The 12,954-nt window shown below is 40.3% G+C and overlaps 2 protein-coding genes across 13 annotated transcripts in view; one reads left to right on the forward strand and one right to left on the reverse strand.

Moving 5' to 3' along the window:
- Positions 1-5,357, reverse strand: part of LOC118362387 (F-actin-monooxygenase mical2b-like) — a 47,230-nt gene extending 41,873 nt beyond the window's left edge. For 3 of the 9 annotated variants that reach the window (XR_008082312.1, XR_008082294.1, XM_052481446.1), the window contains exon 1: positions 5,134-5,355. The gene's annotated coding sequence lies outside the window, so the exon portion shown is untranslated. Of the gene's footprint in view, positions 1-5,133 lie in introns of all 9 variants that reach the window. The other 6 variants (XR_008082269.1, XM_052481438.1, XR_008082283.1 and 3 more) reach the window with 4 other exon arrangements.
- Positions 240-12,850, forward strand: LOC118359203 (dickkopf-related protein 3-like). Of its 4 annotated transcripts, XM_052481460.1 has the most exons (8): positions 240-368; positions 547-637; positions 6,459-6,618; positions 6,781-7,085; positions 7,766-7,846; positions 11,274-11,397; positions 11,801-11,955; positions 12,142-12,850. In XM_052481460.1, the coding sequence occupies exons 4-8, from the start codon at positions 7,072-7,074 to the stop codon at positions 12,227-12,229; spliced, it is 462 nt and encodes a 153-aa protein (XP_052337420.1). In that variant the 5' UTR covers positions 240-368; positions 547-637; positions 6,459-6,618; positions 6,781-7,071; the 3' UTR covers positions 12,230-12,850. The 4 variants fall into 4 exon arrangements, 3 of the variants coding, with proteins under 3 accessions (XP_052337420.1, XP_035593460.2, XP_052337423.1); XM_035737567.2 differs by lacking the exon at positions 240-368 and having other exon boundaries at positions 448-637; XM_052481463.1 differs by lacking the exon at positions 240-368 and having other exon boundaries at positions 448-637; positions 6,950-7,085.
- Positions 12,851-12,954: the final 104 nt, after the last annotated feature.

Consider the following 12,954-nt stretch of genomic DNA (forward strand, 5'->3'; position numbering starts at 1 on the left):
TTTCTGAGCTTGTACAAGCCAGGGGGAACTTGTTAATGTAGTCTAGGTGGAGATTTATATCCTGCTGGTTTAAGTTGGCAGAGTGGGATCCTACTGAAAGGATCAACCAATTTAACCATGCATAAATCCTGCAAGTGATTTGGTTTCTGAGCCTCAACCTCCCATGCCCTTTTTCTGTGCTGGAGCTGTTGCCTGGAATCATGTGCTCACTTCCACAGTGTGGCTCTAGGAAGGAAGTAATGCAAAGAGGAAGAAGAAAGTTCACACAGTTCTGCTCTGGGATATTGTGAATAAGCCTACAGACAAACCAGTCAGGCTGGAATACGCTGCTCATTTGGAATGCTGTCTGCTGACTGACAGAGACAAAAGTATTGTTGACTTCAGCTTATTTGTCTTCTTTACAGTAGTGTGCCCTGAGAGAGTGACATAGCTCTGAATCCAAAGGCTTGGTTCATTTAAAACGAGTTATACTAGTTAAACTAGTTATACAATTACATTCACCTATTTTTTTCAATCTAATACATGTGTTTATTCATTCACAACTAGGATCTTGCTGGGCCCAGAGCAGGCAGTGGGGTCCCCTGGTCTTCTGGTGCCAGTGATGTGGGAAAGGAGACTTAGCAGAGACAGCTCAGAGGTGAGTACAGTGGAGGTAGGAAGAAAACAGTCACACAGTTGTACGATCTTAATTTGAGCCAGTTTGTTACAGCAGGGAAAGTATCCTGTGGCAACAGGAAATGTGAATTATAATGTGGATGGGGGGTGGTGTGGCTAATGGTGTGGCTAAAATGCCAGGGCTGAATTTTTGTCCCAGTCCGCCCCTGAAGCCTCGACACAACCACTAATTACAAACTTAGAAGATTAAACTGGCTGCTGGCAGCATTTGCATCCAAGCCAATTGTGACTAAATTACAAGAACAACAGGTTCATGCTGAGTTTGGGAAACTCCCTTAAGGGGGCAAATTCAGATATTTTGGCAACACACTAACTCTTGAGTTTTAACAAAATGTGGGTCTTTTCATGCAGACACATTAAAACGTATTAAATCCAGAAAATCACATTGTAGGATTTTTAATGAATTTATTTGCAAATTATGCTGGAAAATAAGTATTTGGTCACCTACAAAACAAGCAAGATTTCTGGCTCTCACAGACCTGTAACTTCTTCTTTAAGAGGCTCCTCTGTCCTCCACTCGTTACCTGTATTAATGGCACCTGTTTGAACTTGTTATCAGTATAAAAGACACCTGTCCACAAACTCAAACAGTCACACTCCAAACTCCACTATGGCCAAGACCAAAGAGCTGTCAAAGGACACCAGAAACAAAATTGTAGACCTGCACAGGCTAGGAAGACTGAATCTGCAATAGGTAAGCAGCTTGGTTTGAAGAAATCAACTGAGAAATCAACTGAGCAATTATTAGGAAATGGAAGACATACAAACCACTGATAATCTCCCTCGATCTGGGGCTCCACGCAAGATCTCACCCCGTGGGGTCAAAATGATCACAAGAACGGTGAGCAAAAATCCCAGAACCACATGGGGGGACCTAGTGAATGACCTGCAGAGAGCTGGGACCAAAGTAACAAAGCCTACCATCAGTAACACACTACGCCGCCAGGGACTCAAATCCTGCAGTGCCAGACGTGTCCCCCTGCTTAAGCCAGTACATGTCCAGGCCCGTCTGAAGTTTGCTAGAGAGCATTTGGATGATCCAGAAGAAGATTGGGAGAATGTCATATGGTCAGATGAAACCAAAATATAACTTTTTGGTAAAAACTCAACTCGTTGTGGTTGGAGGACAAAGAATGCTGAGTTGCATCCAAAGAACACCATACCTACTGTGAAGCATGGGGGTGGAAACATCATGCTTTGGGGCTGTTTTTCTGCAAAGGGACCAGGACGACTGATCCGAGTAAAGGAAAGAACGAATGGGGCCATGTATCGTGAGATTTTGAGTGAAAACCTCCTTCCATCAGCAAGGGCATTGAAGATGAAACGTGGCTGGGTCTTTCAGCATAACAATGATCCCAAACACACCGCCCGGGCAACGAAGGAGTGGCTTCGTAAGAAGCATTTCAAGGTCCTGGAGTGGCCTAGCCAGTCTCCAGATCTCAACCCCATAGAAAATCTTTGGAGGGAGTTGAAAGTCCGTGTTGCCCAGCAACAGCCCCAAAACATCACTGCTCTAGAGGAGATCTGCATGGAGGAATGGGCCAAAATACCAGCAACAGTGTGTGAAAACCTTGTGACTTACAGAAAACGTTTGACCTCTGTCATTGCCAACAAAGGGTATATAACAAAGTATTGAGATAAACTTTTGTTATTGACCAAATACTTATTTTCCATCATAATTTGAAAATAAATTCATTAAACATCCTACAATGTGATTTTCTGGATTTTCTTTTCTCATTTTGTCTGTCATAGTTGAAGTGTACCTATGATGAAAATTACAGGCCTCTCTCATATTTTTAAGTGGGAGAACTTGCACAATTGGTGGCTGACTAAATACTTTTTTGCCCCACTGTAAAACCTTGTGATCTTTCTAGAAATCTGCTTTTGGGGAGAGCAAGTCAAACCTGCTGATGTATTGTTATTCCAGATAGCATAGGTATGGTGATGAAACAGGAGAAGAAAAATGAAGGAAGTGCACCGCCACAGATAAACTTTTGATTTGTTAATGTCTATTGTATACACTGCGCAAAAACATTGGCACTGAAGTAATCACATTTGTTTATGTTGTATAGTCTTGGGAAAAGGTTCCATATCGAACCAAAAAGGGTTCTATCGCTTGCTTCTTATATGGAACACCTAAAAGTTATGTACAGTAGACCAAATAACTTTTTTTTTCTTAGAGTATACTCCCATGGCTAACAGCAAGTGTATAAATCTTACTGAACAATATTATTTGTACTGTTCCTTAACTTCAGTTGCTTTATAGCACAAGAAATACTGACAAGGTTGAACATTCCTGAGGAAATTCCAGCAAGAAAGGAATAAAATATTGTATTTTTTGTTTGAGCAAAATGTATCGAATCCAGGGAGAACAGACTCCTTAAATCACACATGGACAACCAATACCTGAGACAGATTCAGAGACAGACATGTAGTGTATTGAGATGTTGACACATACTCTATCAGTAAGGTAGTGAATCACAGAGTAATAAAGCAGGACTTTAAGTCTTACAGCACTGTGAGGAAGAGCGTGCCATGTTTTCAACCGGCACAGGATGCACAGGAAATTATTGCGCATTCAAGAGGGGGCGGAAAATTACATGACTGTGTGATTGCTGCTGCCTTCTCAAAATGTCCTTACAGAATCACAGCTGCTCTCTCATGGCCAGATACTCACAGTGGCCTGTTTTCTAGAGTGACTTTGAGATAAACGTGTCAGACAGATACCCCCACATACTGTAAATACACTTTCAAGAGTACCAAAATGAAAATTGACAATTCAATTCAGATTTCAGTCATCCAAAAATGTGTGCTTATAACAGATTATATACTGTATCTAATGTCTCTGAAACGGATCTGTGATCACCTGACCATGTGTGCTGTAACTAACGTGTCTCAACTGGGACAAAGAAAAATATAGCCTACTGTACAGTATTATTTAAAGCCAGAAGTTCAAACACGTTAGTGAGTAAGCTTAGAACTTCCCATAATTCTTATGAAAGGGGACCATGAATTCATCTGACAGAAACAGCAGCGCTAAAGCAGACAGACAGTGTCACAATACCTCTCCCAGTGTCACAATACCCCTCCCAGAGTCACAATACCTCTCCCAGTGTCACAATACCTGTCCCACTCCCCAACGACACTCAAAGGGCCGTAAAGTTGTGTAACTCTGTATTTCACTACTAACAGCTGCAGGAGACCATTCACACTGGCTTGTGCAGACAGTAATATCTGTTGATATAAATACAACATAATTGCGCCTTTACAATATACTATGATTAAGAAAACAATCAAATAATAATATAGTTTTCCTGAGGTAAAAGGGTGATGATCCCTCAAAGAATGACTGTTTAATCATTGTCTTTCTCTTAATGTAACTCAATGTAAAGAAAATACCATGCCATGGTGGAAGCCTATACCATTGTAAAACTCAGCCAGATACATCAAAAATAAAAGCATAGCCTGCCAGAGAACCTGAGGGGGGTCGAAACTGAGCATATTTAAAAGAGATGTTAATACACACCTTTAGCTTTGCTTTTCCTTAGGGTGCTTTTTTAGTCTTTCAGTTTGTATAGTTATTCTTCTGTTTTTTATGTTTGTTGTGTAGTGAATATTTCTGTATTTATTTTCATTGTTTTTTATTTATGTTTTTTCCTGTGAAGCATATTGTGTGGCATTCATGTCTGAAATGTGTCACGTAAATAAATCTTGATTTCAATTGATAAATGAATCCAAAATTGGGACCAATTCTAATTTGGCGTAAACATACTGTAGTCTCACCTGAATCAAGTGATGATTGAAGACTAAACGATTATCTCTGAGTATTCAGGCTGGAACGTTTCTCACAACCTCTCTCATATATGGAAGAAGTTGTAACAAAAGTTCCAGCCTGGATACTCAGAGATAATCGTTTAGTCTTCAATCATCACTTGTCTCAGGTGACAATCACGCTACTCAAACTAGTAGTACAGTGTTAGTAATGTACTGTTTCTCTTTTAATGTAACACAATGTAACTTTAAAGTAAAGTCAATTTAAAGTAAATACCATGTCATGGTAGTAGCCTATACCATTGTAAAACTCAGCCAGAAACATCAAGTATAAAGGCTTTTAAACCTGGATTCTGGTGGAGACACATACATCATTATTATAATGGTTGAACACACAGAGCCATCTTATCAGAGTATGGAGACAAATCAGATGTTTTATTATCCAGTTCAGACACACAGGCTCATACTGTAGGTACAGAATGTATTTATTTGAATACTAAAGAAAAGAGCATGTACAAATCCCACAGTAGAGAAACGAAATGAATTCCTAAAATAAGATTCGATTTTACAACCTTGAATGAACTATGTCACAGTGTTCAGACTCAGCTGTCATGTTGCTCAATTGCCTAGACATCTGCCCAGCGGTCACTGATTTGTGAAACATGCGTAATTGGAAGTGTGACTTACCTTAGTTTACAGAGGAGAAAAAAATAAGTCAACTGGTCCAGTCTTCGCAGTTGATTGAAGAGGGATATTCAAAACCGCAATGACCGGTCAGAGAAAATGTATCTAATCGAATTTGCGCTGGCTATATGTGTCGGTACGTCTCTTCCAGTCACTCATTCTGAACTACTACTGGGCTAAATTATTGTCTCACTCGGTCTCACCACCACAGTACCTCCCGTCTATTGCACGAGGGCGGTGCAGGAGATTGGGTCTTGTAATGGTAACTGCTGATACGCTGTGCTCGAAATTTAAATTATAAAGGCTTCATTACAACTGTAGACACAAATACTTTTCATGTAGCCACAGTGCAAAAAAATACAGCATAGATAGTAGTATACTCTGATTATTTTATGGAGAATAAAGCTGGATTTAAGTTTAATGGGTATTTAGCTAATTAAGCAACAAATAAATTAACCAAATGGAATATCGGTATATAGCCTAAAGCATTATGTATATCATTGTAATAATTCAAATACATTTTGAGGCATAAGTTGGACTCAGCAAGTGATTGAGGCACGTGCACAGGCTCTAGAACAAACATATCTTCAGCTGTTCAGTGTCCAGTATAATGTTTCAAGAACAAACAAACAAAACAAAGAACTTGCGTCAAATTACGCTAAATTAACTGATCCGCAATAGGCTACATTTGGCATTTACGCAGTGAGTAAACATGGACTGCTTTAAAGTATTGACTGTTTTTTCCATTACATAAAACGACACGTTCGGATGATGGCGTTGACATGGTCAGTTATTCACGGTGACACCTCTATGCTCCAATGTCTTCACAAGGCACTCCATACCAAGAAGTGAACTCTCTAAAAAACCTGGTCTCAGACTAGACGTAACATAGTAAAATATAAATCCGGGACACTCACATTAGTATAATATGTTATGTTTTGTATGGTTACATAAGATGGTTACTTAGTCGAGTGGTTTCTCGGGGTGGTGGGTGGGTGATTAGCCATAGGTCTAGCAATTATAGTTTCATAGCCATAAACCTATAAACTAGGCTACTCCACAGTGGTTTAGACTAGGTTACTGAAAATATATTCCATGCAAATGACGCCATCTAGTGGTAAATGAGCGAAAACATGCGCCAGAGGGACATCCACATTAACGCACAGTCACAGCAGACTATATTACTATGTAGCCTAACTATCACAACTTTAATACATTGTAATTAGGTCTACTAATTGTGAAATATAATAACAAGTGAATTATAAACTTCTAATTGAAGAGTAACAATAAAGAGTCTTCGCCAACATAACACAGATCTCATTACACAGATGTCCCAACGTTAACCCGGGCTCTAGGCAAGTCTGATCATTGCTCAAAGACGAGCAGTCAGCCCATTGCGGTGTGCCACCATCCCTCCTTCATTGGCGGCATCCTCCAGCCTGCTGCGGTTGGCCCAGAATAGGCTCGTCACTGGCGTTACTATGAAAGGTAAGAGCATCGAAAACGTATCACCATGGCTTGCACCTGTCAATTAGGCTATAGCCTACAGTGGTCGCATAACTTGGGACAAAATAAACTACAACTGTCTCAAAATATAAATACATGCATAAGGCAACATTATAGTCTATCCTCCCCCTTCTCTTCGGACAGAGTGACCCAGCAGCAGCATCACCGCACACACCCAGTGCGCAGATGGGACGTCCAAAGCACATAATTCATTCGGATGCCTTTTTATCGCAGCAGCAAGGATGTTGTATTTCTCTCTTCTAACTCTGAGCCTAACGTTTATCCATGGCATCCTCCTTCCTGGTTCTATCAGGCCCGTGGCTTTGGACATCAACCAGATCCTTGAGGATAATTTGGCACAAGGACACACGACATTAAACGACATGTTTGAGGAGGTAGAGCAACTGATGGAGGACACGCATAATTAACTGGAGGATGCGGTGCACCAGGTCGGTTAATGGTTAGGTCTACTCAGATGTATATTTGCAGAGCGTTGATAAAAAAATAAAGGAGCCTATTATTTCCCATAGCACCCGTTTCATTTGTATGATTTTTAATGTTATATAAAACGCAACAGATAATAGCGCAGTACACTCTTATATCATGCTATTTGATTTGAAACGTTTCTGCTAAATTAAAGTAACCACAAGTTTAACTTGAGACTTAAACATTTATCAGACTAATAAAAACAGTTGCCAATGTGGGTTGAGATAAGTCTAAGTCAATCTTAATATGCACATTGTGTAAAAAAACAAACAGTGGTGACCCCAATGCAGTATTGATATTTTGCATCAAACCTCTTTAGATGGACAATGAGAGTGCAAAGTCCAGCTCGCATCCCAATAACCTTCCCTCAAATTACCACAACGAAAGCACTTCTGAGAGTGTGGTTGAAACTCAATCCATCCACACCATAGAGACATTACATAAGGAACAGTAGGCGGTCACACGAAAATTTATTTTTGTACTGTATTTCATTCAAAACTACAATGCTGAAATGCTATTGTGAATTGTAATACTGTATGGTAGTAGTATTCTGGCATCCCACATTTGTTAATAAGACTGAAAGCAAAATTCCAGAAATCCTACAGAAGTGATCCTAACTGGAAATGTGTCTCTCTTTCTTTAGGAGACAGACAACAGAACTGAAGAGACCCACATCACCAGAACAGTTATCCAGTCCAGTGGAAAGGAAAATAATATTCATCATGTGAGTCAATCAACAACAATCTTTGGAATTTCCCTTCATCATGATTTACAACAGATTTTTAAAAAACACAAAAAAACATATATTATCCACAATAACTTGAACACTATAACTCTAACTGGTGTTTTGTGTTTAATAGTGGGCATAAGATGAATACAATTCCATCCTTAATGCAAGTCACAATTCATGAAAGATTTAACAAGTCATGGGTTGTTTCTCCTCTTTCTGTGCTGTTCTGCATGCGGCCACAGCTGCTGTCATGTTTGGGCGTCTCATTTCTCTTTCCCCATGCCCTGTACGCCTCTCCAGTCTCAACTGTGCTGTCTCATTCTCTATAAGCCAGGTTAAAGCTAGTCTTATCCAGGCAGCGTGACATGCAGGATGGTCTCTTCAGAGCTGCATCTGTCTGTACATTCATTATATATGGCAGCCACGTCTCAGCCCTGATGGGGCTGTTTATCAGGCAAGATAATAGCAAAATAATAACAGATCAATCAAGCCAGATGTGTGCGTGAGTGACTAGATTACTGCTATAACCGGCCTCTGACCACGACACAGTGCAAGAGGTGCTCAATCCATCTTATCAGCAAAAGTCTGAAGGGTTTTTAGTTATTTGTTTTGGGGGGTTTTAGTCACAATATCTAGCTGCATAGTTTTGAACAATAACTGTGAAATGTCTATCATTTGATTCGGGGCTTTTTGGCAAACATTGCGTGTAGTCATTTTCATAACATCCTGCACATTAAACATTTTCTTTATTGCAGTCACAGGTTTTAATATTTAGTTAAAATAATAGACAGTCTCAGAGCATGCCATTCCTACCAGTCTTTTCCTTAAGATATGTGGTAGAGGGACAAGTGAGAGGGAATTGGGACACATTTTGGGACAAATAGCCCATTGTCCCAGTTTCAACAGCAGGCCCATTGTAATTCAGGTCACTTTAGGCACAGATACACTACTGTTCAAAAGTTTGGGGTCACTTAGAAATGTCCTTGTTTTTGAAAGGTTTGCAAATGTTTTCCATTAAAATAACATAACAATTGATCAGAAATACAGTGTAGACATTGTTAATGTTGTAAATTACTATTGTAGCTGGAAATGGCTGATTTTTAATGGAATATCTACATAGGCGTAGAGTTCCATTATCAGCAACCATCACCACTGTGTTCCAATGGCACGTTGTGTTAGCTAATCCAAGTTTATCATTTTAAAAGGCTAATTGATCATTAGAAAACCCCTTTGCAATTATTTTAGCACAGCTGAAAACTGTTGGTCTGATTAAAGAATCAATAAAACTGTCCTTCTTCAGAATAGTTGAGTATCTGGAGCATCAGCATTTGTGGGTTTGATTACAGGCTCAAAATGGCTAGAAACCAGTCTGAACGTCAACAGTGAAGAGGCGACTCCGGGATGCTGGCCTTCTAGGCAGAGTTGCAGAGAAAAAGCCATATCTCAGACTGGCCAATAAAATGAAAAGAGGCACTCTGCCTAGAAGGCCAGCATCCTGGAATTGCCTCCACTGTTGACGTTGAGACTGGTGTTTTGCCGGTACTATTTCATGAAGCTAACAGTTGAGGACTTGTGAGGCATCCGTTTCTCAAAATAGACAATCAATGTACTTGTCCTCTTTCTCAGTTGTGCACCGGGGCCTCCCAGTCCTCTTTCTATTCTGGTTAGAGACAGTTTGTGCTGTTCTGTGACGGGAGTAGTACACAGCGTTGTATGAGATCTTCAGTTTCTTGGCAATTGCTCGCATGGAATAGCCTTCATTTCTCAGAACAAGAATAGACTGATGAGTTTCAGAAGAAAGTTCTTTGTTTCTAGCCATTTTGAGCCTGTAATCAAACCCACAAATGCTTATGCTCCAGATACTCAACTATTCTAAAGAAGGACAGTTTTATTGCTTCTTTAATCAGAACAACAGTTTTCAGCTGTGCTAACATAATTGCGAAATGGTTTTCTAATGATCAATTAGCCTTTTGAAATGATAAACTTCGATTAGCTAACACAACGTGCCATTGGAACACAGGAGTGATGGTTGTTTATAATGGACCTCCGTAAGCCTATCTAATTATTCCATTAAAAATCAGCCGTTTCCAGCTACAATAGTCATTTACAGCATTAACAATGTCTATACTGTATTTCTGATCAATTTGATGTTATTTTATTGGACGAAAAATGAGTTCTTTCAAAAACAAGTACATTTCTAAGTGAGCCCAAACTTTTGAACGGTAGTGTAAATATTGGAAGAGACCGTGCAACAACGTATCACATCCTCAAAAATGTACTTTGAAGTTATTTGAAAGTAAAATTTGTAAATAAGTTTGCAATAATACATGGCTACAACCTCTAAATTTCTCTTCAAGACCACCATGTTTGATTTAGCCAATTTTTCCAGTACAATCTGTTTTCTAGTGCAAAACTCTGGATTGTGGGCGGCTTTGGTACCTTATAGAGACCATCTGCATGTTTATCTGTGAAGGAGGGTGTGTCTTGAGTGTCCCCTCTTCACAGTAGTGTATCATTAATGAGGACTGTGAAAAGGGTAAATATTGCTGGTATGAGAGGCACCGATCCAAGTATCTAACCTGCAAATCCCTGACGTGGTAGGTCCATTTCATGGTTATTAACAGTGTCACACACATTTTACACACCCGACACTGAACCCATCTAGAATGTATTCGTGCAGACCTGTTTCCCAGGGGACTTTGGCTCCTTCCTAGTTCCTATTACATACAACTTCAGAGCATCTCCAGGTTTTGTAACAGTGCTTTAGTGCACATGTGCACACACACAGCAATCACAGAGCAGCAGATTGCTTCAACAATATGATGCAGCTGCTTCTGCATTGTTACTGCATTGCAGTGTTGCCACAAGTGTAACTGGAGTGTTTCATGACGGAGAGCTTCTCTCCTCTTGGCTGTGCATCAAAGCATGTGTCTGATTGAATAAGAGCTCCACCTCTGTCCCCCTCTCTCAGAGGACAAAGAGAGGAGCAGGATGAGAGGTAATGAGAGCCTACTCAACAGACACAAACAATGTAATTGGATTTAAGACCAATGTTTTTGGCAGGGCAGAGTAGAAAACAATCCACATAATACTGTAGATACTGGCTTGCATTCAAAGTCAAAGGTACGCTGAGAATAGTTAAGGGTCTTCCAAGTTGATAACGCCTGTGTTAATGTCCTGCACAGAAAAACAGTCATATGTCAAGCAGCACACTATTAACTATTAATTAGATACCACTATTGGTTCAGCTTGCACAAGTAGCAGGAATTTGCTGCACCTAGAGAGCTTAGGAGAGTTACAAGAGACTGGTCATGCCATTCCATGACCATGGGCCTGATATTATGCCATGAATGTCATCTGACAGTTTGCCACTGTGTGTGTGTGTGTGTGTGTGTTCCAACCCTGCAAAAACGATGAGGAGTGCTGTACAGGACAGCTGTGTGTGTGGGGCCAGTGCAGCCAGAACACCACTAAGGGGGAAGCTGGCAGCATCTGCCAATACCAGAGCAACTGCAGCCCAGACCTCTGATGTGCTTTCCAGAAAGGTGCAGGCCACAAGGTCACACACGGAACATAATTCCTCTGCTAAATTATACACCATGAGTCATTCTATATGAAATTAACATCATCTGTGGGGAGCGAAATGGGCTCCTTTCATGTGGCTTTGACTCAGCCAGATACAGGGATTGCTTTGACATCCAAAAAAGGGAGGCTTCAAATTGCGATACCACAAAGCCTCTGTTCTCAATGTAATTGTCCCTAGCCAATTATTATAGTCGTGAAGCAAGGCACATTGAAATTTCAGATAGTTAAGTGATCATGTGAAGGCCCATAACCTGCTTTCCCTTCCAAGCACTGTCCATATACTGTAGTCCTATATTACATTTTCTGTAGTAATGTCACTTACCTTTGTCACTATCCATCTCTCTCCCCTTACCTTGTGGTCAGCTCTGCTGTTCCGTGTGCACGGCCAAGCCAATAGAGCGTGAGCGCTGTCATGGCTCCTCCAATCACCTTATGGAGCTGCTGTCCTGGAACATAGAGGGCCAGGGACCAAGGGAACATTGCCCCTGTGCTGGGGACCTCCAGTGCGAACATCTCAGGTAAGAATCTATATGCTGCAAACCTGCAACATTTACATTCAATTGAAGGCATAAGTTATTACATTTAAAAAATATATTTTAAAAACCACTTGGTAGACAAAAGCCATTAGCGTTCACTCAAAATGCTGTTGACCCAGTATGATGCTACAAATGGATTAATTACAAATTTCCTCATCTCTTTGACAGCCGAGGCTCCCTGTGTCTGAAAAGACAGAACTCGAGTGAAGAGGACCTGACAGACGCAGTTTATTCAGAAATTGGCTACATTGTCTAGGAGTAACCATGCAGCTCAACCTTTTCAGGCCTGTAGACAATCAGATAGAGGGGTCTCCAGTGATTTCAGCCTAGAAAATGAAGTTTCTCACCCTCTCACAAGGCTTACATGTGAGATTCTTCCATCTATAAGCTTGTCATTGTTTATTCAAGCCATTGCAGTTCTCGATCTGCTCGAAGTTAACCAACGCTCTAGATGTAGCGTAGTGCATAACATCATGTATGTATTAGATGGAATTTACATTTTGAGTATTTCCCCGACTCCTAGACGTTCATAGGTACTGTGTATGACTACACTCCAATTCTGCAATAAGAGTTTGTGTTAACAAATATGTACTTAAAACATACCCCATCCTGCTCTCTCTGATGTCGCACTTATGTGCCTACCTTAAGGATGCACCATTGAGGCCCTTTGCTCAAACACAATGCACTGCAGCTTGCTTTGTCCTGGTTCTTGTTTAAAATAGTGGTTTAAACAAGGACAGATGACATTTCTGAATATATGGAGCACTTTGACAGGTCAGCTCATCATGCCCACAACTTGGTAATGGAAACTATAACCCAGACACATGCAGCTTGCACAACTTTTGCTCATAAGAAAATAAAAGGCTTTGAAAATGTCTATTCTTGAGATGTAAATATTCTTATATGTATACCATGTTAAATCCATATAAATGCAGAATTGGTAAAGTGGGGATTCAAAATATTTAATTTACAATAACAGAA

This window comes from Oncorhynchus keta, chromosome 2 (assembly GCF_023373465.1).
Source record: "Oncorhynchus keta strain PuntledgeMale-10-30-2019 chromosome 2, Oket_V2, whole genome shotgun sequence".
Classification (NCBI taxonomy): domain Eukaryota; kingdom Metazoa; phylum Chordata; class Actinopteri; order Salmoniformes; family Salmonidae; genus Oncorhynchus; species Oncorhynchus keta.

Excerpts from the sequence above, each read along its gene's own strand:
- LOC118359203 (XM_052481460.1), top strand. Across the intron at positions 7,847-11,273 it reads AGGAAAATAATATTCATCAT|TGCTGTACAGGACAGCTGTG; the intron begins GTGAGTCAATCA and ends AACGATGAGGAG. Across the intron at positions 11,398-11,800 it reads CTGATGTGCTTTCCAGAAAG|CTCTGCTGTTCCGTGTGCAC; the intron begins GTGCAGGCCACA and ends CCTTGTGGTCAG.